Source organism: Bubalus bubalis, chromosome 16, assembly GCF_019923935.1.
Source record: "Bubalus bubalis isolate 160015118507 breed Murrah chromosome 16, NDDB_SH_1, whole genome shotgun sequence".
NCBI lineage: Eukaryota > Metazoa > Chordata > Mammalia > Artiodactyla > Bovidae > Bubalus > Bubalus bubalis.
Window position 1 is genome coordinate 54589543 of NC_059172.1, and position 27236 is coordinate 54616778.

At 49.9% G+C, this 27236-nt stretch overlaps 1 protein-coding gene across 4 annotated transcripts in view; it reads right to left on the reverse strand.

The window, feature by feature from the left end:
* The window catches only part of POU2F3 (POU class 2 homeobox 3), a 94519-nt gene extending 72209 nt beyond the window's left edge, over nt 1-22310 (reverse strand). For 2 of the 4 annotated variants that reach the window (XM_025266762.2, XM_025266759.2), the window contains exons 1-2: nt 21121-22310; nt 8078-8146 (exon numbers count right to left, since the gene is read on the reverse strand). In XM_025266762.2, coding sequence (XP_025122547.2) covers nt 8078-8110 — 33 coding nt within the window. In that variant the 5' untranslated portion in view covers nt 8111-8146; nt 21121-22310. Of the gene's footprint in view, nt 1-8077; nt 8147-15423; nt 15621-21120 lie in introns of those variants that run through there. The other 2 variants (XM_025266761.2, XM_006044895.3) reach the window with 1 other exon arrangement.
* Between the last annotated feature and the right edge of the window lie 4926 nt (nt 22311-27236).

Consider the following 27236-nt stretch of genomic DNA (forward strand, 5'->3'; position numbering starts at 1 on the left):
TCACTAACCTCTCCAGGCTCCCCTATATAATTGTGTCCATTGCTTCTTAAAACCATGCAGAAAGCTGCCAGATTTAACATAACTAATGAGAACCAGCAGTGGCCACAGGACTAGAAAAGTTCCGTTTTCATTCCAATCCCAAAGAATGTTCAAACTACCGCACAATTGCACTCATCTCACACGCTAGTAAAGTAATGCTCAAAATTCTCCAAGCCAGGCTTCAACAGTACATGAACCAGGAAATTCCAGATGTTCAAGCTGGATTTAGAAAAGGCAGAGGAACCAGAGATCAAATTGCCAACATCTCTTGGATCATCGAAAAAGCAAGAGAGTTCCAGAAAAACATCTGCTTCTGCTTTATTGACTATGTCAAAGCCTTTGACTGTGTGGATCACAACAAACTGTGGAAAATTCTTCAAGTGATGGGAATACCAGACCACCTGACCTGCCTCCTGAGAAATCTGTATGCAGGTCAGGAAGCAACAGTTAGAACAGGACATGGAACAACAGACTGGTTCAAAATTGGGAAAGGAGTATGTCAGGGCTGTGTATTGTCACCCTGCTTATTTAACTTCTATGCAGAGTACATCATGTGAAATGCCAGGCTGGATGAAGCACAAGCTGGAATCAAGATTGCTGGGAGAAATATCAATAACCTCAGATATGCAGATGACACCACCCTTATGGCAGAAAGCTAAGAAGAACTAAAGAGCCTCTTGATGAAAGTGAAAGAGGAGAGTGAAAAAGTTGGCTTAAAACTCAACATTCAGAAAACTAAGATCATGGCATCTGGTCCCATCACTTCAGGGCAAATAGATGGGGAAACAGTGGAAACAGTGAAAGATTTTATTTTTGGGGGCTCCAAAATCACTGCAGATGGTGACTGCAGCCATGAAATTAAAAGACGCTTGCTCCTTCGAAGGAAAGCTATGATCAACCTAGACAGCATATTAAAAAGCAGAGACATTACTTTGCCGACAAATGTCCATCTAGTCAAAGCTATGGTTTTTCGGGTAGTTACATATGGATGTGAGAGCTGGACTATAAAGAAAGCTCAGCGGAAAAGAATTGATGCTTTTGAACTGTGGTGTTTGAGAAGACTCTTGAGAGTCTCTCAGACAGCAAGGAGATCCAACCAGTCTATCCTAAAGGAAATCAATCCTGAATATTCATTGGAAGGACTGATGCTGAAGCTGAAACGCCAATAATTTGGCTACCTGATGTGAAGAACTGACTCACTCTAAAGACCCTGATGCTGGGAAAGATTGAAGGCGGGAGGAGAAGGGGTTTACAGAGGATGAGCTGGTTGGATGGCATCACCGACTCAATGGACATGAGTTTGAGTAAGCTCCGGGAGTTGGTGCTGGACAGGGAAGCCTGGCCTGCTGCAGTCCATGGGGTCTCAAAGAGTTGGACACGACCGAGCGACTGAACTGAACTGAATGCGAACCTACTGTACAGCACAGGGAACTTTACTCAGTGCTCTGTGGTGACCTGAATGGGAGAGAAATCCAAGAAAGAGGGGATATATGTACGTGTATAGCTCACTCACTTGGCGGAACAGCAGAAACGAACACAACATTGTAAAGCAGTGATACTCCGGTACAAATTAATTATTAAAAAAAAAAAGTTCCCAGATTTAAGTGAGGAGAGATTTCCTGCAAAGGGACCCCACACAGCTAACTTGCCTGGCTGGTCCTTCTGGAGAATGTGACACAGTGAGCAGTTTCATCTCACAGATAAGTGAAGCAGAGAAGGGCAACAGGAAGGCATGACTGATGAAATCCAGTCCCTGCTCCCTTTACTTCCTGTCCGCCTTCTCCTCCCCGTGGGCTCCCCTCATGGAGTCCTTCCTTTCCAGATCTCTGAGCAGGACGGAGTGCCGAGGCATCTGCTCCACTGACATCTGGGTCTGCAATCCCCCCACCCCACGGATGACAGCTGAGCCTGCCGACTGCGAGGAGCTGGGCCCGGTACGTTGGTAAGGCTGGATGAGAGAAGAGAGGAGACACTTCTTTCTGAGGCCAGATCCTCACCCTCCACACTTCACCAAAGGGAGTGAGTGGACCCCAGCTCTTTCTCTCTCTTTCCCAGCAAGCGCCTTTTGGCAGCAGACAAGGCTTCCGCCTCTTGGAAGAGACTGCCCCCCCAACCCCCGGCAGGGGCTTGGCTCCCCTCTGGCCCCTTTGGCTGGAGCCACCCGCCGTCGTTTTAGCATCTCTCTGATGCCGCCACTCTCTTGCGTCATCTGTCCCTTGTTCCCCGTGAAGGTCTCATGTCTTCCCACCACCTTCTTTAGGTGAAAAGTCAGTAGAAAGAGAGCCGCAACTACTGAGCCCACGAGCTGCTACTACTGAAGTCTGCACGCCCTAGAGCCTGTGCTTTGCAACAAGAGAAGCCACCATGATGAGAAGCCCACACATCACAACTAGAGAGTGGCCCTCGCTCTCCATAACCAGGGAAAAGCCTGTGCAGCAACGAAGACCCAGCACAGCCAAAAACAAATAAGTAAATAAAATTATTTTTTTAAAAAAGGTCACTAGAAAGACCCAGATTTAATTATGTCAATTGCTAGATTCAGAATCTTGGGGAAATTTGCTAACCAGCCTCAATTTCCCCATCGGCAAAGTGGGATGGTGCCATCTAGCTGCATAGAACTGTTGTAAAGACCAAATACTTTGTTCAAAAGCACTCCTGGCAGACACAAGTTGGCCCTGTTACCCACTGCACCTTGAAGTCCTGGAGAAAAGCTCCTTGAAGACAGGGACTGTTTCTTCATCTTTCTGAACCCAGGTTCTGACACAAGGGGACCTGCCAGTGAGGTCAGAGGAGAGATCGGAGCCTGAACTCAGCCAGGCAGCTGGAGGAGTCAGAGGAGAGTGGGCTGAGAGGAGATGTAGGGGCTGAGGCAGGTGATGGGGTGGACAGGCAGCTCGGGCCTGAGGAGGCCCACACACAAACGCACCACGTGGGTGTGCGAACCGAGGAATGAGATTTTTGAAAAGCAGAGCTGCGTACACATCTTTAAAAATCCAGCCCTTAAAGATTATCCATCCCCAAACCCTCCTTTGTTGTCGTTATTTAGTCGCTCAGTCATGTCCGACTCTTTGCAACTCTATGGACTGTACCCTGCTAGGCTCCGTTGTCCATGGGATTTTTCCCAGGCAAGAATACTGCAGTGGGGTGTCTTTTCCTACTCCAGGGGATCTTCCCATCCCAGGGATCCACAACCCTCCTCACCTGTCTCCTGATTCTTTACACTGAGAAGCCCCCAAATCCTCCTTAATGGGGAGGAAAATCAACATCCAGGTAGGGAACACTTGCCCAGTAATCTGCAGGGAGTTAATAGCCTGAGTCAGGCAGGCCCGAGTTTGATTCCTGGTTAGAAACTGTGTGATCCTGGGCTAGTTAGTTTCTCATTCTGAGTCACAATTTCCTCACTGATAAAAACGTGGATTGTAAGAATGAAATGAGGTGATGTAGTTACAGCTGGCTCCATGGGCCTGGGTATGGGAAGGAAGCTCCGTGGATGTGACTGGCCTTTATCTTCCTCTTCCCAAGACCACCCCATCTGTCCTCCCCTGTGTTGGAAGCTACATCATGACCGGTGTGGTCAAAAGTCATAGGGTCAGCTGTGTGGGTGCTTGGGGTTGGTCAGTACAGAGCCAGGGGCTTTTGAAATGTGGGTAACCTTATTTTCTTATCAACCACTCAAGTGAGAACAGAAAAAAAAAAAAAGTATATGATGTCAGCTTAAGTACGACGGAAAAGTAAAAACAGGGATTCAAAGTAGGGATTCAGAAAAGTTTAGAAGTCTAGAACCAGCTTTGGAGAAGGCAACAGCAACCCACTCCAGTATTTCTTGCCTGGGGAGATCCCATGAACAGAAGGAGACTAGTGGGCTATAGTCCATAGGGTCACAAAGAGTCAAGACACAACTGAGGGACAAAACAGCTACAATAGAAACAGCTCGGTTCCGGTCTTCTGGGCGATGTGGAAACAGCACTGGACGGGGATCGGGAGCTTTCTCTGGTCCTTCGTGCTGTCACAAAGACACTCTGAATTTACCTGTCTGCCCAGACGGCAGGAAAGAGAAGGATGAGCGGCCTTGCCAGGTCTCCTCCAGCCGGGGAGGTCTGTGTCTGGACCCGAGAACGCTCTCCTATGTCGGTCTGGCCAGACTGAAAGGGAAATTCACTTCCCTTTCTCAGCTCCCACCGTGTGCCTCTTGGGGATTTCACACAACACCAAGGGTGTTCTCTGGGACCTGGGGCTTTCTAGGTCACCCTTGTTTATAGTTCCTTTAAAACCCAGAGACAAACTACCCCTTAATTCATGCACTGCCTGGAAGGGTAATCCGCCTTTCAAAAATCCAAAGGAAGCCATTAAACCAGGTTGGTAACCACTGTGACTCACCATGAGCTTTCCTTCATAAAAAATGAGTCAGAACGACTTTCCAGGAAGTTTGGTTACTTTAATTAGCTACCTCTTTTTTTCTTGCTTTTAAAAACATGCAGTAATTTGACAATCACCCAAGTATGGATGCTACCAGCTACCAAGCTGAGCCCCTAAAAGTGAAGGATCGGCGGGTAGAGGTGTTCCAGACAACATGGACTAACGGGTCTCCTTGGAGTGTAGGACCCATACAGAATTCTTCCCTGAGTGGTGGAAGGAAGGAGCAAAATCAATATCTAGGGTTGACCCTCAAGGCCTGAGTGAAGGGGTGAGGGCACTCTAGCTACCTGCAGCCCCAAAACACTTAGCAGAAAGGTTCGTTATGTACATTGCATCTTTTTTTTTTTTTTTTTTTTGGCCAGGCTCATGGCATGTGGTGGAGAAGGCAATGGCACCCCACTCCAGTACTCTTGCCTGGAAAATCCCATGGACGGAGGAGCCTGGTAGGCTTCAGTCCATGGGGTCGCGCAGAGTCAGATACAACTGAGTGACTTCACTTTTACTTTTCACTTTCATGCACTGGAGAAGGAAATGGCAACCCACTCCAGTGTTCTTGCCTGGAGAATCCCAGGGACGGCAGAGCCTGGTGGGCTGCTGTCTATGGGGTCACACAGAGTCGGACACGACTGAAGTGACTTAGCAGCAGCAGCAGCAGCATGGCATGTGGGATCTTAGTTCCCCCACCAAAGATTGAACCCATGCCTCTTGTGGTGAAAACTCAGAGCCCCAACTGCTGACTACCAGGGAAGACCCCCGAATCACAAAACCTTAATGATGCCATTCAAGGAAATGATGGCCACAGATGTCATAACTGTGCTAATGGCTTTAAATATCCCAGCTCTCAACCTACTCTCTAAGGATGGACATTAATTGTCCCCTTTAAAAGAGATGAACTGGGACTTCCCTGGTGGTCCAGTGGCTAAAACTCCATGTTCCCAACCCAGGGGGCCTGAGTTCAGTCCCTGGGAACTAGATCCCACATGCGGCAACTAATCAATAATCAACTAAGTGCAGCCAAATCAATGGACAAAAATAAATTTTTAAAAAAAGAGAAAAAGATGAAATTAAATTAACTTATCAGATCACACAACCAGTAAGCAGGAAAGCTGTTTTCTTTACCCTACATCTATTTGATTCTAAATCCATACTCTTCAAAGGTCATCTGTTCCTGCCTCTTGGGGAAGCAAAGTGGTATAAGGTCACATTTTGAACTGACAGTCACTGGGATGACAGTTGTGTTTGAAAGATCAGTTTATGTTCAGATTCTTGGACCTACAACCTAGTCTGTGCGAGCTCCTACACTCCCAGACAGGAGGCCAGAACTGTGGAGATGGCCTGTAAAAAATAAACCTTCCTAACCCCACTCAGTCATGTCTGACTCTTTGGGACACTATGGGCTGTAGCATGCCAGGCTCTTCTGTCCACGGAATTATCCTGGCAAGAATACTGGAGTGGGTTGCCATTCCCTTTTCCAGGGGATCTTCCTGACCAGGAATCGAACCTATGTCTCCTGTAGATCCTGCATTGACAGGCGGATTCTTTACTTCCCTGGTAGCTCAGCAGTAAAGAATTTGCCTTCTACGCAGGAGACTTGGGTTCAATCTCTGGGTTGGGAAGATCCCCTGGAAAAGGAAATGGCAACCCGCTCCAGTATTCTTGCCTGGGAAATCCCGTGGACAGAGAAGCCTGGAGGGCTACTGTCCACTGGGTCGCAAAGAGTCAGACACGACTGAACAACTAAACAACCAATCCCTACTCAGGATCTGAACTCCCTCCACCTCCTGGCTCACTTTTCAGGGTTTTATTATAGGTCCTTCTCACTTCCGACACAGGCACCTTGACTTGGTCCCATAACTAATAACAGGGCCCCAGAGCTAGCCTGCTAAGTGCACTCTTCCACCCATATGGACATTCTCTTAACTGTGTCCTCACATACCTGGGACAATATACTCGGCCCAGATGAACAGAGTTGGCTCCAGCCAGCCTGCTACAGGGGGAGGGTGGCCCAGCTTCCCTGAAACAAGGCTTCTGGACTCTCCTTTTTCTAGGGAAGAGTTCAGAACAGAGACAGGCCTGATACTCTTCAGGAGAACTGATTTGAAAGCCTTGCTTGAGTTCTGGAGATAAAAGGCAATTTTCTTCACAACTGGGAAGAAAAGATGCCCCACTCCATAGACCCTATAGTAACACATTCTCAGCTAATAAATCAATTGGCAAATGGTTGCAATTGGCCCACCCTCTCCTAACTTAACTGTCCCCAGACACAAAGCAAAATATAAAACCTGTGCCGCCACCTGTGCAGATAGACAGTATCAATACTAAACTGGGGAGCGGGGCGGGCAGGAAAGTTTATGGTAAATATATCCTACAGATGCCTCCACAAGACCCTCAGTTCTCTTGCCCCTGATCCGGAGCCTTTTAGCTTTAAGAATGGAACTAGACTGGGACTTCCCTGGTGGTCTAGTAGTTAGGAATCTGCCTTCTAATGCAGGGGACGTGGGTTCCATCTCTGGTCTGAGCTAAGATCTCATATGCCACAAGGCAACTAAGCCAGCCCGCCTATCCTACAGAACCCATGGGATCCCATGTACCACAACTAAGATCCAGTGCAGCCAAATAAATAATACTAAAGGAAAAAAAAAAAAAAAAAAAAGAATGGAATGAGACTACACCTGAAGACTTGGGAAAAGATTTTAGCTCTGGGGGACATCGATTCTCTTCCACTTCTAATTTTTACGCCTCTAATGATCTAGATGAAAGACTAATTGAGGTCTTGTTGGGATGCTATTAAAGTTATTTGGTGGTGTTACAATTTATACTCATCTTTCTTTAAGTTCTTTTTAATTATATGGAGCTTTCAAAGTAAGAATGACAGAGTTAAAAGCAGGGAGCTATGAAACTTTCTTCTCAATTCTTTTCTGTTCTCTTTCTCTTATTCACAAAGCAAAATCATCTCCAGGCACTAAGCCTTCCTTTCTGGGTCTATTTACCACCCACATGCATGTAATTTGGAAGACGAACACTTGTACATGGGCCTCTTTGGTTAGATACTTGAGTAGAATTATTGAGAAATCTGGGGTTAAAAGGCCTTAGTTCCCATTTACCAAAGACAGGTTCCGCCTTCCGTCAGCCAGTAGCAGCTGGGAACACAGCCTGCTGTTTCTAGGGGTCTTGGAATGGCAAATGAAGAAGTGAATCTCAGAACTTTCCTGGGGGTCCAGTGGTTTGATGCCACGCTTCCACAGCAGAGAGTGTGGGTTCGATCCCTGGTATGGGGACTAATGATCCCATATGCTGCATGGTGCAGGCACAAAAAAAAAGGCTGGGGTAGAAGGAGAAGTGAATCTCCTCCCTAACTTGTTTGTTTCTAAGGATCTAAGGCCTAGTTCCAGAGACTTTGTTCTACTGTAGACCAATGTCTACTGTTCAAAGGCTCCAGGGTCATACCCACATCTCTAGGGAACCTCTTCGCTTCCTGACTCAGCCTTTGGGTCTGATTGGCTGAAAGACCAAGCCAGAAAGGATACAAGAAATGAATAAGAGATTCATTATTCGATGAATTCCAATAACCCTCTCCCACCCTTGCTTTTCTGTCTCTGTCCCCAGAAGAGAAGACCCTTACCTGTCTCCACCTGGCTGAGAGCACTTCGAGCATCTGTAGAATCTGCTACGTCCCCACTCATCTTTATATCTGCAGGGAAAACACAACTGATTTTAATAACAGGTCACAATTTTTCTCGCTCTGACATATGTGGCTGTAACTAAACAGTGAAGATGAATGTGTAATTACAACAACCATCAGACTTTCAAATTCCTGATTCCTGAACGTATAACTATTAGAATATTCATAAGCTTGGGGGCGCATATACTCTTCTCTTAGGCTAGCCTCCTTTCCCCCCTCTTCCGGCTACTGTAGGGTCTCTCCCACTTTGTATCATTCGTTGCCACTACTTTCCATCGCCTGGCTCAGCTGGTAAAAATTTAAACAAGGGGAAGGATACAACAGAGGGTGGGTGGGGCATGGGGGAGAATGTCTCCCATTCTTCATCCTCACTTCATTTGGCATCTGGAGAATGTAAGTAATTTTTAAAGTAGCATAAGAAATCCATCTCGCATCCTGCCCCCAACCCCCACTATAATAACTCTAACCTGGGAGGTAAGAGTATGCTTGAACCAAGGCCTGCCCTTCTCATCTTTCTTTCCCAGTCCTGCCTCTGTTCTCTGTTTGATTCTCAGAGGTCAGCCCACTGTCTAGGGATCAAACCCTAGTATCTGTGTGGCCCTCTCTGGGAATCCTTACCTTCTCTCCTACTCCTTCAGCATTTTCAGTTCTTAGTAAGAGAGGGGTGGTGAGTGGGTCAGTGCCCCACAGCGAGAGAAGACCTACACAAGGCCCCCTGTCTCAGTCCCCAAGTGCTTCTGGTCTGGCCTGTCTGCCCTGCTTCATTTCAATAAATCAAACATTTACCCACAACGGACAGCTGCCACTACTTAAGGGCCCCTAAGTCTCCTCCAGGGTGCACAGAGAGAAGGAAAGATGTAACTTTGAACTAACTCTCTTTCTCTAGACTCCTCTCCTTATTAAACCACTCAAATATTGAAGCCCTTAAAGACAGAAGAATATTTTATTCAAATTGGGTTGACTCCCCACCCACCCTCTTCTCTGGGGCAGCATTTTAACTCTTTCAAATCTGATAAAGTCTGGGTGAGCCAATTTGCATACCCAGCTCCCCAGCCAATGTCGGGTAAGCAGGCAATCTTCATTTGCATCAGGTAATCAAGCAGTTGGCAGTCTGGATGCCTGAGGTCTGGAGAGGATCAGGATGAGGGAGAAGGATGGACCTCCCCCAGGGGGAAAAGCGGGACGAAACTCATTTATTTATTTAGTTTAGGGCAATGATGTGTGTGGCTCTGGCAGAGATTTAAATTGTGGTCCCAGGGGTAGCAGTGAGTGCAATGCAGAAGGGGTGACTGTCATGCCAAGCAAGACAGAGATGGGGAGTCCCAAGGCTCTCCAGACCTTGGAACACCCCAGCAGCAGGGAGGGGGTAAGCAAACTTAGGAGCTGCTGTAGTTTGAGGAGTATTTTTGTGATCAGCCTAAGTGACCACTCCCAGATGAATAAGTGGAGCTCCGTATAGCCTGCCTCAGACGTCCATGCTGTCCTGTGTGGTTACAGACCTCTAGGGGAAACCCTGCAACCACACTGGCCACCCTTCTCAGCGCATGACACTTGAGAAAGCATTTCGTGAGCCTAACCAAAGTCCTTTCTCTGCAGTTTGAAACTTTCTGTATAGTCTGCCATGCTTCAGCATAACTAGGGTGGGCCACCTGGACACACCTGCAAAGGACTTCTGCTAGTCCTCATTTTCTGCTCCAGTGGGAAAACAGGCTTTGCTTTGTCCCACCAATGAAGTCCCACCCTTGAGCTGGGCATTGCCTACCACAGACAGGCTCAGTCACACTCCCCCATAGGGATTCTCAACAGTGCTGAGAAAAAGCCAGAGACTGACGCGAGGAAGCGGGTGGGAGGGGGGGTGAGTTCTCACCCTCATTGGGCTTTTAAACCTGCTTCAGCAGTCCTGGGAATTCAGAGCACAGATTTTGACAGCAGACAGACAGTCCTGGATTTAATCCCAGTGCCATCCTAACTAGCAGGGGGAACCCTGGCCACACATGTGAACCTGTTTTCTCAGCTAAAAAAGAAAAGAAAAGAATGATACTCCCTAGAGTTATTGTGATGAGCAAGTAAGATTTTGAATGAAAACAGCCTGGCACAGCACTTGGCATAAAGAAAGCTGTGATAAATGAGTGAACTAACCAGATACTTAGGCTTCGATGGGGGTCCCCTTCTCCCATTACAATAAACAGCTTTGGTTTTCTGTCTCAGCACTATCGTAATTTGTCCTTTACCTGGGAAGGCATCTGCAGTCTCCAAATTCTGACTTCATTAGAAAAACGCTCATGGGCACAGGAAGAGTTTAAGTAGTAGTAAGGCTGGGATGATAACCAAGTATTCTGAATCAACTTATTCCAAACTTCTAACGCTTAAGAAGGGTAACTTTTTAGCTCAACCGTAATTTTATGCCTATAACACAGACTCTCCTCCAAAACCCATTCCCTGCACCATCTTTAAATCTATCCGAAAGCCATCTCTCTGAACTTTTAAATTAGCATAAAAGGTAGTCCTAATCATATCGAAAAAAAACTTTTGAAGGAGTCAAAGGCTCCACACTCTACCAGGACATCTACTTGTTCAACGTATCCGTCATGGGAGTGACATTGTGATACTTCGGGATCGGACAGAGATGTGGGTCTGCATGGAGGGGCAGGCTGAGATGATCTGTAAAAGCTCTTAGGTGCCATAGGATGCTAAGATACTGAGAGCCTGTTCCTGTTGGGTAGGAGGTTGAGGCTGATGGGCGGAATGAGCTCTTGGGTCTCAGCCTAAAAATGGGCCAACACCGAAACTCCCTGAGACGCCGTAACCCTTTGCCTGTCGGACAACACTTGCCGGAGGTGAGTGGGGGAGGTGTGGGGTGGGGCCGGGCTTCTGTGCTGTTCTTATCTCAGTTGGCACTGAGTAGGCTCCTTGCCATCACTCCCTTCCCTGCGGAGGCTCAGCTGCTCTGTGTAAGAACCCAGATACCAGACAGCCCCTCATCTGCCTCACTGGCGCCGTCATTCTCTGAAGCTGGGGCAAGGTGTTGGCTGCCAGCCTTGCCCTCCTGATGCCCTGGCATGACCCAGCAGCAGCCCCTCCTGACACATTGGTGAACCAGGATGTGTGTGTGAACCTGTAGGAGCAGAGTCCGAGGGGCAGCACTTCCCCAGGCTGCAGGCTCAGTGCCCCCAGTGTCCTGGACCTCCTGGGCCCAGGCGACGCTGGGAAAGCAAAAGGTCCGCTCCCCTCTCTCCTACAGTCCATCTGCAACTCTTCGGAAGGGACTGGAGCTCCTCCTGACTTCTCCCTCCCACACGCACTGCTGGGGGCACTTCTCCCAGAGGCAATTCAAGGAGCCCACCGTCCTACTTCTAAGCTAGCCATGTTTCCAACTCTGCTGTGGAGGAGACAACTCTCGCCTCTACTTCAGGAGAAATGCACATCCTCTCATGAGACCTTGGAAGGACCCTGGGGTCCCGAGCCGTAACTGGTATCAGTCTGTGAGACTTGAATCTTCTTTCCCAATCCTGATGGGGAACAGCTCACAGTGAGGAAAGGGGCAAAACAAGAGGTGCCCTGGGACTAACTGAGTGTCCCCCTTAGGCTGAATTCCACTGTCTCTTCTGACTCTTCTGCCTGAGGTTTTTTATTCCTTTTTTTTTTTTCTGGCTACACTGGTCTTTGTTGCTGCACATCAAATTTCTCTACTTTCGGAAAGTGGGTACTGCTCTCTAGTTGCCGGGTGTGCAGGCTTCTCATTGTGGTGGCTTCTCTTGTTGAGGAGCACAGGCTCTAAGGCGAGTGGACTTCAGTGGTTGGGGTACACAAGTTTAGTTACCGGATCTTCATGGACCAGGTATCAAATCCCTGTCCCCTGCACTGGCAGGCAGGTTCTTAACTGCACCCCCAGGGAAGCCTTCTGTCTGACTCTTGTCTACTCCTCCACCTGTTTGGGGCCTGGGAGGGAGGAGCCCCTCTTTGGCTGGGGTGCCCCCCTGTCTGGTGACCTCATGCATGCTCGGGTGTTTGTGTCAAAGGAGAGGCACTCTACAAAATCCAAAGTGCTGAGGCCCCAGGCAGACCTGGATCACAGCTGGCACCCAGGTTATCCAAGCGAAAAGATGGGCTGGCACAGGGGCTGACATGCTTGTGGCACAGGGGCTGACATGCCAACGGAGCTGCTGGGTGGGGAGCTTCAGGGTAGCCCACATCCCACTTTGTGAGCTCCCACCCCCCCCTCCACACCCCACCCCAAACTCTTGTAGTAAATCAATGGAGGAGGAATCCACAAGGGCTCAGACTGGGGATTCGAAGGGCAAGTGCTGTTTATAAAGTACCCACAGGACACAGGACCACTGGGAGGGGAAAAATAGGGTTCAAAAGAGACCAGATTTCAGGATTTTCCTGGTGGTCCAGTGGTTAAGAATCCATCTTGCCAGCCTGGATGGGAGGGGAGCAATGGATACATGTGTATGCATGGCTGAACCTCTGCTGTCCACCTGAAACCATCACATTTTTAATTGTCTATACTCCTAGACATATATATAGGAGTATAGACAATTAAAAATGTTGTGATAGTTTTAGGTGTAACTATATATATATAATATATTTATATTATATATTATATTATATATTTATATAAAATTATATATTTATATATATAATTTATTATATATTTATTTATTACATATAAATTTATTGTGTGTGTGTGTGTGTGTGTGTGTGTGTATATATATATATAAAAGAATCCACCTTGCAATGCAGGGAGCACAAGTTCGATCCCTGGTCAGGGAACTAAGATCCCACATGCGGTGGAGCAACTAAGCCTGCACACGACTAGAGAGTCTGTGTTCTGCAATGAAAGGCCCTGAGTGCCACAACTAAGACCCAATGCAGCCAAATAAATATATAAATAATTTTAAAAAAGAGAGAGAGAGACCAAATTTCCGCAAAGAGGATCCTGAACTGAGAGACCCGAGAGAGGGTCCCACAAGGAGACACTCCATAGATGGACCCTCCCTCAGAGACTCCACAGCAGGGCCCTCAATGAAAGACCCTAAAAAGATGACCTTGGAGTAAGAAGTCCACTGAGAAGACCCAGCAAAGGGAACCCTCAAATGGAGACCCAGTCAGAGAGGCTTCACAGAAAGTCCCAAACTGAGCGATCCCTTTGAGGTGCTGTCGAAGGGGAACCGGACACCACAGAGGGGCCAAGAAACCTCACAGGAAGGCTGGACAGCCCCAAGGGGAGACAGGCTGAAGAAATGGGCTGGGGAGTAGCAGCAAGCAGCTGTAGAGAGATGATTCAGGTTGCCCACACCAGGTAGATGCAGACCCCACCTGAGGAGGCAGCGCCCCTCAGGTTTAGCTTAATCACCCTCTCGGTGTCTGCCTGCAGGGGACAGGGCTGGGGGAGGTGCCGGGCTCCTGATAAGCATCAGCCTGGAGCTTTCTCCCAGGCCAGGCAAGGAGGGCTCGGCCTCCTCACCTCAGCCTCACCCTCTAGGGCTCTGAGCAAGATCCTCTTCACCCTCACACGGCCTCCCTGCTGGGTTGCAGGGTACCCCCTCCTTCCACTTCCCCCAGAGAAGGAGCCTCCAGAAGACAACGAGGTGGAAAACCCCCAGGAAGTCTCTGATCTTCCTGAGGTCTTGCTCCCCATGTGTGCTGAGGCCTTCTTGGTGGGAAGTGGAGGAACGAGAGCCCAGGATCGGCTCCTGGCCACGTCCAGCTCCATACTGGTGCTTCAGGATCTGGAAATGGACTTTCCCCAAACACTGGACGATACCCAGTTGGATGGCTCCTTCCGCCTCACTGAGCCCTTCCTGGCACGTCCTGGTGCCCGGGGATCCACTCAGAGTTAACACCTCACTGTCAGCTGGCTTTCTCTCAGCCACATCAGGACTACGTCTGGGGAAACTGGGGTCCCTGGGTCTCCCCCGTGCATCCACTGCTGCTTGATTTCAGGACTGGCCGCTCCAGGAAAAGGCCAAACTCTAGCCTGCCATGCTCCTTGGGTTGGGTCTTGAGAATTGCTTCCTCCAGAAAGAAGAGCAGGTAACAAAATTCCACCAACAGCCCTGAAGTCCTTAATAAAGGCCATGCATTGGGTGCTGCCCCCTTTAAGAGGCAAGTCGCTGGTTTGAAATGGCCAAACCAGGCTCAGCTTTCTTCACCTGGAGTCCTTCTCTGCTCAGGCCCTCAGACCTCCAGAAGCCCCACTCCAACACCAAGTCCAGCCTCTGGTATTAGGAGCCCCTGTCCTCCCCCGGATGGGGAAGGAGGGATCAGCGGGGTGAATGGAGAGGGCCCTGGTTCACTCCGTGCTCACAGACCTTTCATGCAGGGGAAACTGACTCCCAGAAGAGTATTGCTATGGCCTACGTTCCCACCCCTGGGGAGAGGAGAGCTTGGAATCTAAATCTATGGGACATGGAACAAAGAACACAGGAACTGGGTACCCCTGGGTCTCCGCTGCCATGCACCCACTGCTGATGCATCTCTCACGTCCCCTCTCAGACAGAGAGATGGAAGGACTTCCCACAGGCCCCTGAGCAGGCTACTCCTCCGGTGGGGTCCCACAGAGCTCCGGCCCAGCCCCTGCACATGGACTCCCCAACCCCGCCGTGCACCAGCCTGTAACACCACCTAGATCCACAGAGTTGGGGGGCAGGCACACCTTCACGGGGTCTGCTCCACCTCCTCCCCCAACATACCTGAGGACAGGTAGACTCCCCTCTGATATTCACCAGAGGTACTTCCGTAAGCCCTAATCAATATAGGTGCGGCATAGCAGCTGCCCGGGTTGTGCCTGTGTAAATGCCCAGCTCTGTTCGCTTCTCCTAGGCACCCCTAGACGGCACAAATGTCCATTTGGCCTCCACTTCATATAAATGCCGGGGACACCAAACACCAACATGTGGATACAAGTACTTCCCTCACTTCTGCACTCCCAGGTCCACACCCGTGGTTAAGCCAATGAGCCACCCTTCTGCAGTAAGTGAACAGTAAGGCAACTTCCCCGAGCCTAGGACAGCCCAGCACGCTCAGGTCCCACATAGTTGTGGCTCTTGGGGTGCTGCGAGCCTTCAGAAGCCCTGACACCCCCACGCTGTAGCCTCCACCCGCATTCTTCCCCCAAATCCCCCAGACGTTCCAGGCGCCCGCCCGCCCGGGGTGACCCGCTGTCCACACCGCCCTCACCTGGCCGCAGGGGAACAACACCCCCGAGAGCGGCGCCCCTGTCCTTCGTCCCTTCCCGCACGCAGGGACACCTGTCAGAGCTCGCGCCCTCCGCCCCTCACCTGGGTGCATGGGTTCCAGATTCACCATCCTGCCCCAGGCGGAGCCAAAGCCAGCTTCCCCCCAGGCCCCTCGCGTCTGCCCCAGCCGGGCCCCAGGGGAAGCCAGGGTCTCCTGCCTTCCGCCCCCGGCCGCCACCGCCGCGGGAGCCGCCGCCAGAGCCGCCGCCGCCGCCGTCGCGCGCTCCGCTGCTCGCTCGCGGCCGCCCGGGCAGCACTCGACGCGGCGGGATTGCCACACTCCCCAGGTGAGCACGCCGCGCGGCGGGCGGGGGCCGCGGGCCACGCCCCCTGGCAGGGCCCCCGCGCCTGGCCCCGGGCCCAGGCAAAGCAGCGATTTGCATTCGGGGAGCCGGGGGCCGGCGGAGGGGGCAGTCCGTGCTGCCGGGGCGGGTCCCGACCCTGCGGAACACCTGTCAGCCCCAGACCGGCCGGCGGCCTCTTCCCACCGCGCCCGGCCCGCGGCGACCCAGGCTCCCGGTCCGGCTCGTCCTATTGAGGAACCCCTGGAGGATTAACCAACGGGGGCCTGAGCTTTCCTCTGGACAGATGCCCCAGCTCTTGGAGGAGTTCTGGTGTGTCTGGAGAAGCCACGAGAGTGTGCTGGCAAGAATCTAGAGTTGGAATTCTACCTCTCAGCCGCTTGCCGGCTGTGTAACAGGAGAGGAAGCTCATCACCTCCCTGAACTCAGTTTACTCATCCATAAAATGGGACAGGTGCTAATTTTAACTGCATCTAATGATAGGAACTTAGCAGGTGGCCAAGCTCACCTAAGTCCCCATGCATCCTCATCTCCTCCTGGGACCTGGATGGGTCCCAGCTAATTATCACGTTTTCTAGGTGAAGATTCTGTCTCTTGCCTGCTCTATCAGGTTTCAGATTGCTGTGAGGCTCTTTGAGAGAATGATGTGAAAGTTATTTATTGAGTGAAGGGGCTGTGGGAGCAGCCACCTCTCTCATGTACAGAGCTGGGAAGTGACTTGTCCAAAGGCAACACAGTACCCTAGTGATGGAAGGAGCCTGGCTGGGGGTAGGATCCTGGCCCGGGGTAGGTCTCTGGACTCCCACTCCATGCTCTCTCCAGCACCCATCATAGACTCATCCTCTGAGCTCCCCTACTCTTCTGCTCCACTCTTCAGGTCCCAGTAAGAGGTGCCAAGGTCAAGAGATGACCTGCCTATAAGCCTAGGAAGCTGGGTGCCCCCAGCAGAAGCAGCCCTCGCCTTGCTTTCCAGGCAGGTCTCCCTATCAAGCTGCTTACAGAGCAGATCTTGGACTTTTCTGCCTCTATGCATCGTTTGCAGTATTTTTTCCAGGTGGTATATCCACTCACCATCCACTCCCATAATCCCCGTCATAACATCCAGCATTTATTGAGCTTTCAGTGTGTGTCAGGCAGTGTGCTAACCAGCACTTTAAAGTCACTTGATCTTGTTTAGTCCTCATAACAACCACACATTGGACTGTTATATTTCCATTTTACAGATGGGGAAAATGAGGTTTAGAGGGTTTAGCTTGCCCAAAGTTACCCAGCAAGTAAGTAACAGGGCTCCTATTTGAAAGCTCTACACTCTATTCCCTCTGTACATAATTCAGATGCCACCTCCTTTCTGAAGTTAGAAGTTACCTGATCTGTTATTAAATTACCGTAACATTTCAATGTTCCTAATAGCCCTTGTGGCCTGTTCTATGGGACTTTTCTTATTCTTCCTTCTGGTTGTTAACTGATTGTCTTCCCCACTGCACCAAATACCATGTAGGGTACATGTCAGGTGTCAGAAAGGGTTCAGTGGGTGCCACAGTGGCCTTGCAGGGATAGAAAGTATTTAATAAGCACCTCTTCGGGTCCATACAACCACTCACCCCCTGTCGCACCTTCCACTCCTCTCCCCACCCTTGGCAAGAAGGCAGGAGACTTTCTTCCTATTTCTTCTGGCAGAGGAAAGAGACCAGTAGCTTTTTGGAGGCCTAGTGAACCCAGGGATGTCCCTTCCCCCATCTGCCTCAGGACACTGCCAGGCTGTCCCTTCCTTCCCTTCTCTTTCCTCTCCTTTTCTTTCCCTCCTCCACTTCAGGTTTGCCCCAAACCTGAGGCCATTGCTTATCTACAACTGCACTTCACCTACCGTCATCCTAGAAAAATGCCTGCACATAGTTTATATACCCCTGTGTGCTTGCAATTTCCATATCTCTATTTGCATATCATTTGCATAGCCATGTGCACCAGGGGTCTGATTCTCTGACCGCCATTATCTGGAACCTCTGTCTCTTTTCTATGTGCAAAGTTACATTTCTTTCCGGGACTTTACTTTTCCAGAAGCCAGAGGAGCATGTACCTAATGACTTCTAAGGGACTTTCAGCTCTAGTAGCCTAGGATTCTCGGGTCCTGGGGTTGGGAGGGGTGGAACTCCTGGGAATGGGGCCACTGGGGAAGAGATGGGGCCGTATGGGGCCTTACAGGTTCATAGTTGGAAGGACAGCTGTGGGTTCCAGACCATGGGAGGGGAGATTGTGTGCAGGAAGGGAGATTGGACGGAGGATGGGAGGTTGGGGGAGAGGTGGCAGACAGGACTTCACCTTCATTCATTTATTCATTCATTCAATAAATATTGACTGAGCACTTACTATATGTCAAGGAAGTTCTCCATGCTGGGCATATGCCTTCTTACTTTGTCAGCACACCTTTAGGAGAAGCATACAATTTTTAGATTTCTTTTATGGATGAGGAAACTGAAGTTCAGGGGGATTAATATAGCTAGGAGATGGGAGAGTTGAAATTTAGACTAGGTCTGCCTGACTCCAAAGCTGGTGCTTTTAATCCTGCTGTCCAGCGTCTGAGCCTGTCTCCTCTTCTCTTCTTTTCCTTTCTATGATCTTATCACTCGAAGTAGAAGGAACCTAGAAACAATCATACGAGGGACTTTGAGGGACCTCACCGAGGTCCACAAGCAGGGAAGACTTGCCCAGGCTTTCCAGGTGGCTCAGTGATAAAGAATCCACCTGCCCATGCAGGAGACGCAGGAGACCCAAATTCAATCCCTGGGTTGGGAAGGTCCCTTGGAGAAGGAAATGGCTACCCTCTATTCTCTTGCCTGGGAAATCCCATGGACGGAGGAGCCTGGCAGGCTACATTCCATAGGGTCGCAAAGAGGTGGACTTAGCTGTGCGACTGGGCACGCACACACACAGGACTTGCCAATGTCACACAGCAAGTATAGGAGGAGACCCTATTCTCTCTGCTCCTTCGTCATATGTTCTTCCTGGGTCTTTGAAAGTTGGGTGGGACGAGGGGCAGTGTTGGATAATTTTTGTTCCTTCTCTTTCTGACTTGCTTGATGATCATTTCCACTAGATGAACTGGAACAGGCATGCAAAAGACCCTTTGTCCCTCCCTCCTTCATGGAGACTGTGAGTGCTTCTATGGAACACTCAAGAGTCTCCATGAAATCAGCTCTCTGAGCTCTGGGCAGATGGCAGGTGGTAGGCCCCAACCCCTGGGGCCTAATACTCACTCCATTCCTCTGTTTAGTGTGGAAGAGAAAAAGCTGTGGGGAGAGGAGAGAGATAGGGAATTGCCTGGAGGTTGGAAAGGAACAGAGGGAAGAAAAGGGAAAAGAAGCAAGGACAGGAAATTTCAGTGCCTTTGGACATCAAAAGCACCACATGCAAATCACATGTAAATTTTATGCAAATGACCCCTTCCTCCTCTACCCCCACCCCCTCAACAGCTGGAGGGCTTTTTCAGAAAGCAGCCAAATCTTTGCTCCAAGATCCTGTTGTCCCCAGACTGTGCTCAACTTGGATCCCTCCTGGGGTCCTTCTGGTCTTCCTGTATTGACATCTGATCCCCTCGGCCGCACCTCTAGGAAGTCACTAGCCCCCCAGCCCCATTTCTACTTGAGCAAGCTGTCAACTTCTTTTGCTTCAAGGACAGAAGGCTCTGGGAGTTAAGTCTACCCTTCCAGACACATTTCTGGAAACAAGCTTTACCCCTGGAGAAGGTGCTCGGGGAGGGAGGTGGGGCCACAGCCCTGTTCCCCACCTCAGCAAAGTGGACTCCTTGGTTGCAGGCCCTCGGGCTCACTCTCATTTCCTGTCATGTCAGCTGGATTGAGTTGTCAGGACTGGGAGAAGGGTGGAGAAGCCAGGCAGCCTGGAAGGCCACCAAGTAACAAGTCTCATCTCGTTCGTTCTTTCTGTCTGCCAGATGGGCTGTAGGGCCCAGAGTGTAGGGGTGTGGGGTGGGGGGTCAGCCCCTTGCCTTGGGGTGACCACAGGGAATGAGATTCAGCTCAGGCTTCCCACAAGAGCAGATGGAAGGAAGACAGAGGCCAGGAAGAAATCCTGGGCCTCTTTTAAAATCAGACCTAGAGTCCATCTGATGGCACCATTGCCAGGAGGCGTATTGGCAGAATGGGATTGGAGGGGGTTAGTGTTGGGATGACAGAGTGAGAGGTGCTCTGGGAACCAGAGTAAAGCAGCTTTCTCGGGAAGTGGACAGGAGAGGCCGTGGTGGTCAGGACATAGCTGTTCCCTGCCCCTGATATCCACAATGCTGAACCCCAACCCCAGTGCTGAGCCCCACCCCCTCACCCCCCACCCCCACCCCCGACTAGGGGGAGTACACACAAACTTGTTGCCCGCTTTGCTCTCGAAGTTCTCAAATAATAAATCATAATATATGTATTTAATTTTAAAACAGCCTAACAACTCTGATGTCCAATGAACTCTTTTGACCTTGGGGCCAGCATTGGTCCAAGGTCTGGCCACTCTAATCACATCTTCTGCAGAGCCATGCCTCAGTGAGCGCACCAGTAAGCCTCCCAGTCCCCCTGCAGACTCAGGGCAAGTCTAAGCCCAAGGCGCCCTCTTGTGGTGATGGGAGTGTGATCCTGACTCGAGCCCTCACCTCACCTGCTCTTCCAGGATTCTGGAGAGGTCTCCCCAGTGTCTCCTGTGGTGCCTGTCCAAGTGTGGGGGAACCACAGGCAAGGGCCCAGGTTCCACGCCAGTTGGAGATATTGAGTGTTAGTTTCAGGCCGCTGTAGGGTCTTCTAGTCCATGCTTCCCATCAAAGGCCAGACTTTACCATGGAAAGCCCAGCTGGAATCATCCAGTCACTGCCTTGGGCTGTCAGTCCTTTTGCTGGACAGCTCTGCAGGTTAAAACGTCCCACCTCCCACACTGCCCTCTGGAGCATCTGAGCTCCATGCCACCCACGCACATAGGAGGTCAGAGCCCTTTGTGTACGCATCCATCTAGAGCTGAGAATTGAGTACCCCCTGGAGCTATGCATTAGGCTAGAGGCTGGGAATGCAATAGAGACCAGGCAGTGTCCCTGACCTCAGGAAGTTCATGGCCTGGTGATGCTTGCGGACCATCCTGGGGCAAGTCCCTCATCCTGGGACCTGTGTCTCAGGGAAATAGAGGGGACTATAGGGCCCACAGGGCTTCCCAGGTGGTGCTAGAGGTAAAGAACCACCCGCAGCCAAGACAGGAGATGTAAGAGACATGGGTTAGATCCCTGGATCAGGAAGATCCCCTGAAGGTGGGCGTGGCAACCCACCCCAGTGTTTTTGCCTGGAGAATCCCATGGACAGAGGAGCCTGGCATGCTATGGTTCATAGGGTTGCAAAGAGTTGGACATGCCTGAAGCGACTTAGCACGCACATGGGGTCCACAGAGGGGCACACCTTACCTGAACCTGCGGGTAGGCATCAGGAAAGTCTTCTCTGAGGCAGGGACATCTAAGCAGACACCCCCAGCAAAGAGGAAGGAGGAGGAATGGAGTATAAGCAGTACAAGCAAAAGGAACAGCATATGCCAGGAGGGTGCGTGGCACCCTGGAGGAGCCCACACAGTACAAGCCGGCTGGATCACAGAGTACAAGAGGTGGAAAACCACAGGCAAGGGAAGGCGATGATATTTGCACAGGGAGAACTTTGAATCGGGCCTAACTTAGGTGGAAATAATCCACTGGTTTCAGGAGCAGGTGACTTCTGCTGATTGCAACACAGCCTAGGCTTGAATGCCACGGCACGGGGTGGAAGCGGAGGAGGAGTCTGGCAAGAAGGTTGACTGTGCAGGCACAAGGAGAAATAGGGCAGAGGTGGAGCGAGACTGGGGCTTGGGGTGGTTTTGATTTCTTTTTTAAATGGGAAAGAGTTAAAAACCTTCTCAGGGCAGATGGGCAGGAGGCGGGAAAGAGGGAGATGTAAGGGGAAGAGAGGGGAGTTCTCCAGACTGGAAGGGGGAGCCTGGGATTCAGAGCCATGGAGTCGGGGGAGAAGGGACATGTCCCCACCATCAGGACAGGCGGGAATCCTGAGAGGCCGATGTAGAGGTAGCGGCTAGAGAGGCTTCTGCTTCTGGAGTGCAGGAGAAGAGGGGGCTGTGAGCGCAGGGTCCCTTCACCCCACCCCCTACCTCTGGGAGTCCACACATTCTCCCAGCAGGAGACACAAGGCAGGAGCCAGGACCCAGACAGTGAGACCACTGTCTCCAGGCATGCAGATGCCACCCCAGAAAAGCTCTGGGCCCTAAGGTAGCTGGTGATCTGCCTTCTCTCCCTAGCTTCACTGGAAGCCCCCCTGAGGTCTGGACTTTCTCCCAAGGATCAAATAGTCCTATGCCATCCATGTTACTTTGGCCCTCTTCCCATCCACTATCCATTTTTTCTGGGTCCCCATCTGGGACAGCTATTATCGTCAGGATCTCTACAGGAAAACAGTCAGCCTGACCCAGAGGTCCTTTGACAAAGGAATGCTTATTTACAGAGGTGCCAGTGGCCTATGGTCTTTCCAGTAGTCATTTACGGTCGTGAGAGTTGGACCATAAAGAAGGCTGAGTGCTGAAGAATTGCTGCTTTCAAACTGTGGTGCTGGAGAAGACTCTTGAGAGTCCCTTGGACAGCAAGGAGATCAAACCAGTCAGTCCTAAAGGAATTCAATCCTGAATATTCATTGGAAGGACTGATGCTGAAGCTGAAGCTCCAAAACTTTGGCCACCTGATGTGAACAGCTGACTTATTGAAAAAAACCCTAATGCTGAGCAAGATTGAGGGCAGAGGAGAAGAGGGTGACAGAGGATGAGATGGTTGGATGGCATCATCGATTCAATGGACATGAACTTGGGCAAACCCCGGGGGATAATGAGGGACAGGGAGGCCTGGCGTGCTGCAGTCTATGGGATTGCAAAGAGTTGGACACAATTTGGTGATTGAACAGCAACTATGGGGTTAAGGGACACTGAGAAGCTAGGGCTGAAGAGGACCAAGGATGAATGGTGGTCTAGGAGGTCTGGAGCCTTGGAGGGAGAAAGCCAGGGGCCAGAGCTATGGTACCAAGGAAGCCAGGGGCAGGGAATCCAGGTCTCAAATCTCTCATCCTGCCCTATGACCTCTGCTGCTTCTCCTGGCTGAGCCACAGGTGAGGGAACCTAGGTCAGGCTGATCCAGAGGTTGGAGTCCTGGGACACAAAGCAGGGCAGCGGGAGGTGGAGAATGCCGGGGCCCAGGTACAAACAGGGAGCCAGCACGGCCAGTCGCCTCTCTATGGTCACTTGTTCATACAGGAGAATAAACTTGTAGAATACTCTGATGCTTCTCATAGTCAAAACACCAACACTTGGTGATAATATAAAGTGATAGCAGATGTGGTGGTGAATTTTCTGTGTCAGCTTGGCTAGGCTACCTTGCTAGTTGTTTGGTCTAATATTAGAGTAGGTGTTGCTGTGAAGGTATTTTGTAGAAATGATTAATGTCTATTGTACAGTCAGTTGCCTTTCAGTAAAGGAGATGATCCTTGATAATGTGGGTGGGCCTCATCCAATCAGTTGAAAGCCTTAAGAGCAAAGACAGGTTTCCTGGAGAAGGAATTCTGCCTCAAGACTCAACATGGAAATTGAGTTGAACTTCCAGCTGCTGACCTGCCCTACAGATTTCAGACTCAAGGCTGCCACATCAACTTTTGCCTAATCTGCCAGCTGCCAGGACTTGACTGGCCAGATCCCCAATCTCATGAGCTAAAACCAATTAGTGTGTGTGTGTTTACCCTTGAACAAGATGGATTTAAAGAGCCTGAGTACAGTCGTCTGGGGATTTTTTCAATAGTAAATACTGTAGTGCCACACAATCCACAGTTGAATGTGAGGATGCAGAGCTGCGGATACTAAGGAACCATGGGTATGGAGGGCCAACGATAAATCATACTCAGATTTTTTAAAAAAATGTTTATTTATCTATTTATTTGACTGCATTGGGTATTAGTTTCAGCATGAGGGGTCTTTGGTGGCGGCATGTGGGCTTAGATGCCCTGTGGCATGTGGGATCTTACTCCCCGACCAAGGATTGAACCTGTGTTCCCTGCATTGCAAGGTGGATTTATAACTACTGGACCACCAGGGAAGTCCCCCATACTTAGATTTTTGATTCTGTAAAAGGTCGCTCTCCTAGCCCTTGCCTTGTTCAAGGCTTAACTGTATATTTGTTGTTGTTCAGGCGCTCAGTCATGTCCGACTCTTTGCAACCCCATGGACTGCAGCACACCAGTCCATCACCTGTCCATCACCATCTCCAGGAGTTTGCTCAAACTTGTGTCCATTGAGTCAGTGATGCCAACCAATCACCTCATCCTCTGTCATCCCCTTCTCTCCCGCCTTCAATCTTTCCCAGCAACAGGGTCTTTTCCAGTGAGTCAGTTCTTCACATCAGGTGGCCAAAGTACTAGAGCTTCAGCTTCAGCATCAGTCCTTCCAATGAATATTCAGGACTGATTTCCTTTAGGATTGAATGATTTTATTTTCTTGCTGTCCAAGGCACTCTCAAGAGTCCTCTCCAAAACCACAGTTCAAAGGCATCAATTCTTCGCTCAGCCTTTTTTAATGTCCAACTCTCACATCCATACACGACTACTGGAAAAACCATAGCTTTGACTATATGGACCTTTGTTGGCAAAGTGATGTCTCTGCTTTTTAATAGGCTGTATAGCTGTGTCATAGCTTTTCTTCCAAGGAATAAGTGTCTTTTAATTCCATGGGTGCAGTCACCATCCACAGTGATTTTGGAGCCCAAGAAAATAAAGTCTGTCCCTGTTTCCATTATTTCTCCATATATTTGCCATGAAATGATGGGACCAGATGCTATGATCTTAGTTTTTTGAATGTTGAATTTTAAGCCAACTTTTTCATTCTCCTCCTTCACCTTCATCAAGAGGCTCTTCAGTTCCTCTTCACTTTTTGCCATTAAGATGGTGTCATCTGCATATCTGAGGTTATTGATATTTCTCCCAGCAATCTTGATTCCAGCTTGTGCTTCATCCAGCCCAGGATTTCACATGATGTCCTCTGCATATAAGTTAAATAAGAGAGGTGACAATATCCAGCCTTGACGGACTCCTTTCCCAGTTTGGAACCAGTCCATTATTCACCATGCATAACTCTTGCTTCTTGGCCCGCCTACAGGTTTCTCAGGAGCCAGGTCAGGTGGTCTGGTATTCCCATCTCTTTAAGAATTTTCCACAGTTTGTTATGATCCACACAGTCAAAGGCTTTAGTGCAGTCAATGAAACAGAAATAGATGTTTTTCTGGAATTCTCTTGCTTTTTCTATGATCCAATGGATGTTGGCAATTCGATCTCTGGTTCCTCTGCCTTTTCTCAATACAGCTTGTACATCTGGAAGTTCTCGGTTGACATACTGTTGAAGCCTGCTGCTGCTGCTGCTGCTAAGTTGCTTCAGTCATGTCTGACTCTGCGTGACCCCATAGACAGCAGCCCACCAGGCTCCGCCGTCCCTGGGATTCTCCAGGCAAGAATACTGGAGTGGGTTGCCATTTCCTTCTCCAATGCATGAAAGTGAAAAGTGAAAATGAAGCCGCTCGGTCGTACCTGACTCTTAGCAACCCCACTGACTGCAGCCAACCAGGCTCCTCCATCCATGGGATTTTCCAGGTGAGGGTACTGGAGTGGGTTGCCATTGCCTTCTCCACTGTTGAAGCCTAGCTTGAAGGATTTTAAGCATTACCTTGCTAGCATGTGAAATGAGTTCAGTTGTGTGTGTGTGTATCAACTGTATATATATGTGTATATATCAACTGTATGTGTGTGTATATATATATATATATACACACACATATATCAACTGTATCACATACATATATATATCAACTGTATATATATATGTGTGTGTGTGTGTGTGTGTATGTGTTTATATATTTACCTATATATGTATATATGTCTGCATGTATACACACATATAATCTGTTCTGTTTCTCTGAAGAATCCTGATAGAGCAGCAATGTGGGGAAACGGGGCCTTTCACACACTGCTAGTGGTAATGTAGAATAAACTGGAACAGCGCCATCTGGAGGTGATTGTACAGTATCTACCGAATACTGGTCATAGGAACCAGTCACAGGAAGCAATTCAATTGCCCAGCTTCTCTGGTGGCTCAGAAGGAAAAAGAATCTCCTTGAAATGCAGGAGACCGGGGTTCAATCCCTGGGTCGAGAAAGTCCCCTGGAAAAGGGCATAGCAACCCACTCCAGTATCCTTGCCTGGAAATTCCATGGACAGGAGAGCCTGGTGGGCTACAGTTCATGGGGTCTCAGAAGAGTGGGACACAACTTAGCAACTCAGTAACAAGTCAAAGGGCCAACAGTTTACAGTAAGATGCCCAGCAGCCACTACATGGTGAATGCCAGTGTTTGGGAAGATGCCCTAGAGAGGCCCTCTCTGTTAGTGAGCAATGGAACTGGGGTCTTGGAAGGTGGTGAAGTCATCCAGAGATGGGACTGGGCCGGTACCCACATTCCTTATATGCATTGTGAGCCTCAAGCTTTGCTTCTGGGGAGCAGTCCCAGCCCCACTTTTGGCCAGATTCCTCTGTGGCTTCACCCACCCTATCCAGGTGCCTTGAAGACCCTGGGCAGAGGAAAAGGCTTGGGGAAGAACACCTCCCCTGCTTGTCCCCCCGCAGGACTGAAGCTGGTCCTTGAAAACAGGTACAGAAAGAGGCATGTCCACTTGAAAAGGATATCTCCCCACCCCTCAGCCCCTAACTTGACCATGGCCAAGCACACCTGGCTCCCTGCACAACTCTCTGACCAGCACAGTTCAAGGAGCAGCGGCAGACTGTTCTGGGGGTGCTGGGGAGAATAACGGGGCAGCCTGGCAAGCCCCTTTCCCTCTGCAAGGTCTGTGGGGAAGGCGCCTCCCTCTAAGGAGTGGTGACGCCTGGAACTTGCCCAACCCTGAAACACTCCAGTCTCTTCCCTGTGCTCACATGGTCCCCTCTACCTTGCCAAATCCTGATCAGCCTGCGGTCTCAACCTCTTCCCATCCCATCCCATCCCAGGAAATCTTCCCTAATCAACTCAGCCATGCACATCCCTCCTCCTTGGAAGTCCTCAGTATCTGGCCCAGCACTTCATATTACAGCCTCTTTATACTAGGAGATACTCTGGAAGTGAAGAGGCCTTCAAGATCCTTGGCTGGGACTTGCCTGGTGGTCCAGTGGCTACGACTTCACGCTCCCAATGCAAGGGACCCCGGTTTGATCCCTCATCAGGGAACTAGATCCCATGTGCTGCAACTAAGAATTCACATGCTGCAACTTAAAAAAAAAAAAAATCCTGTATACCACAACTAAGACCCAGCACAGCCAAAATATGTAATAAATATTTTTTAAAAAGTAAATGACTTTTAAAAAGGTGCCTGGCTTAGTTGTCTTGGGTTTATAAATGAGGAAATAGCTGCTCTTCTCATGAACAGTAACAATATTAATGGCAGCTAGCACAGTGAGCATTCTCTCTGTGAA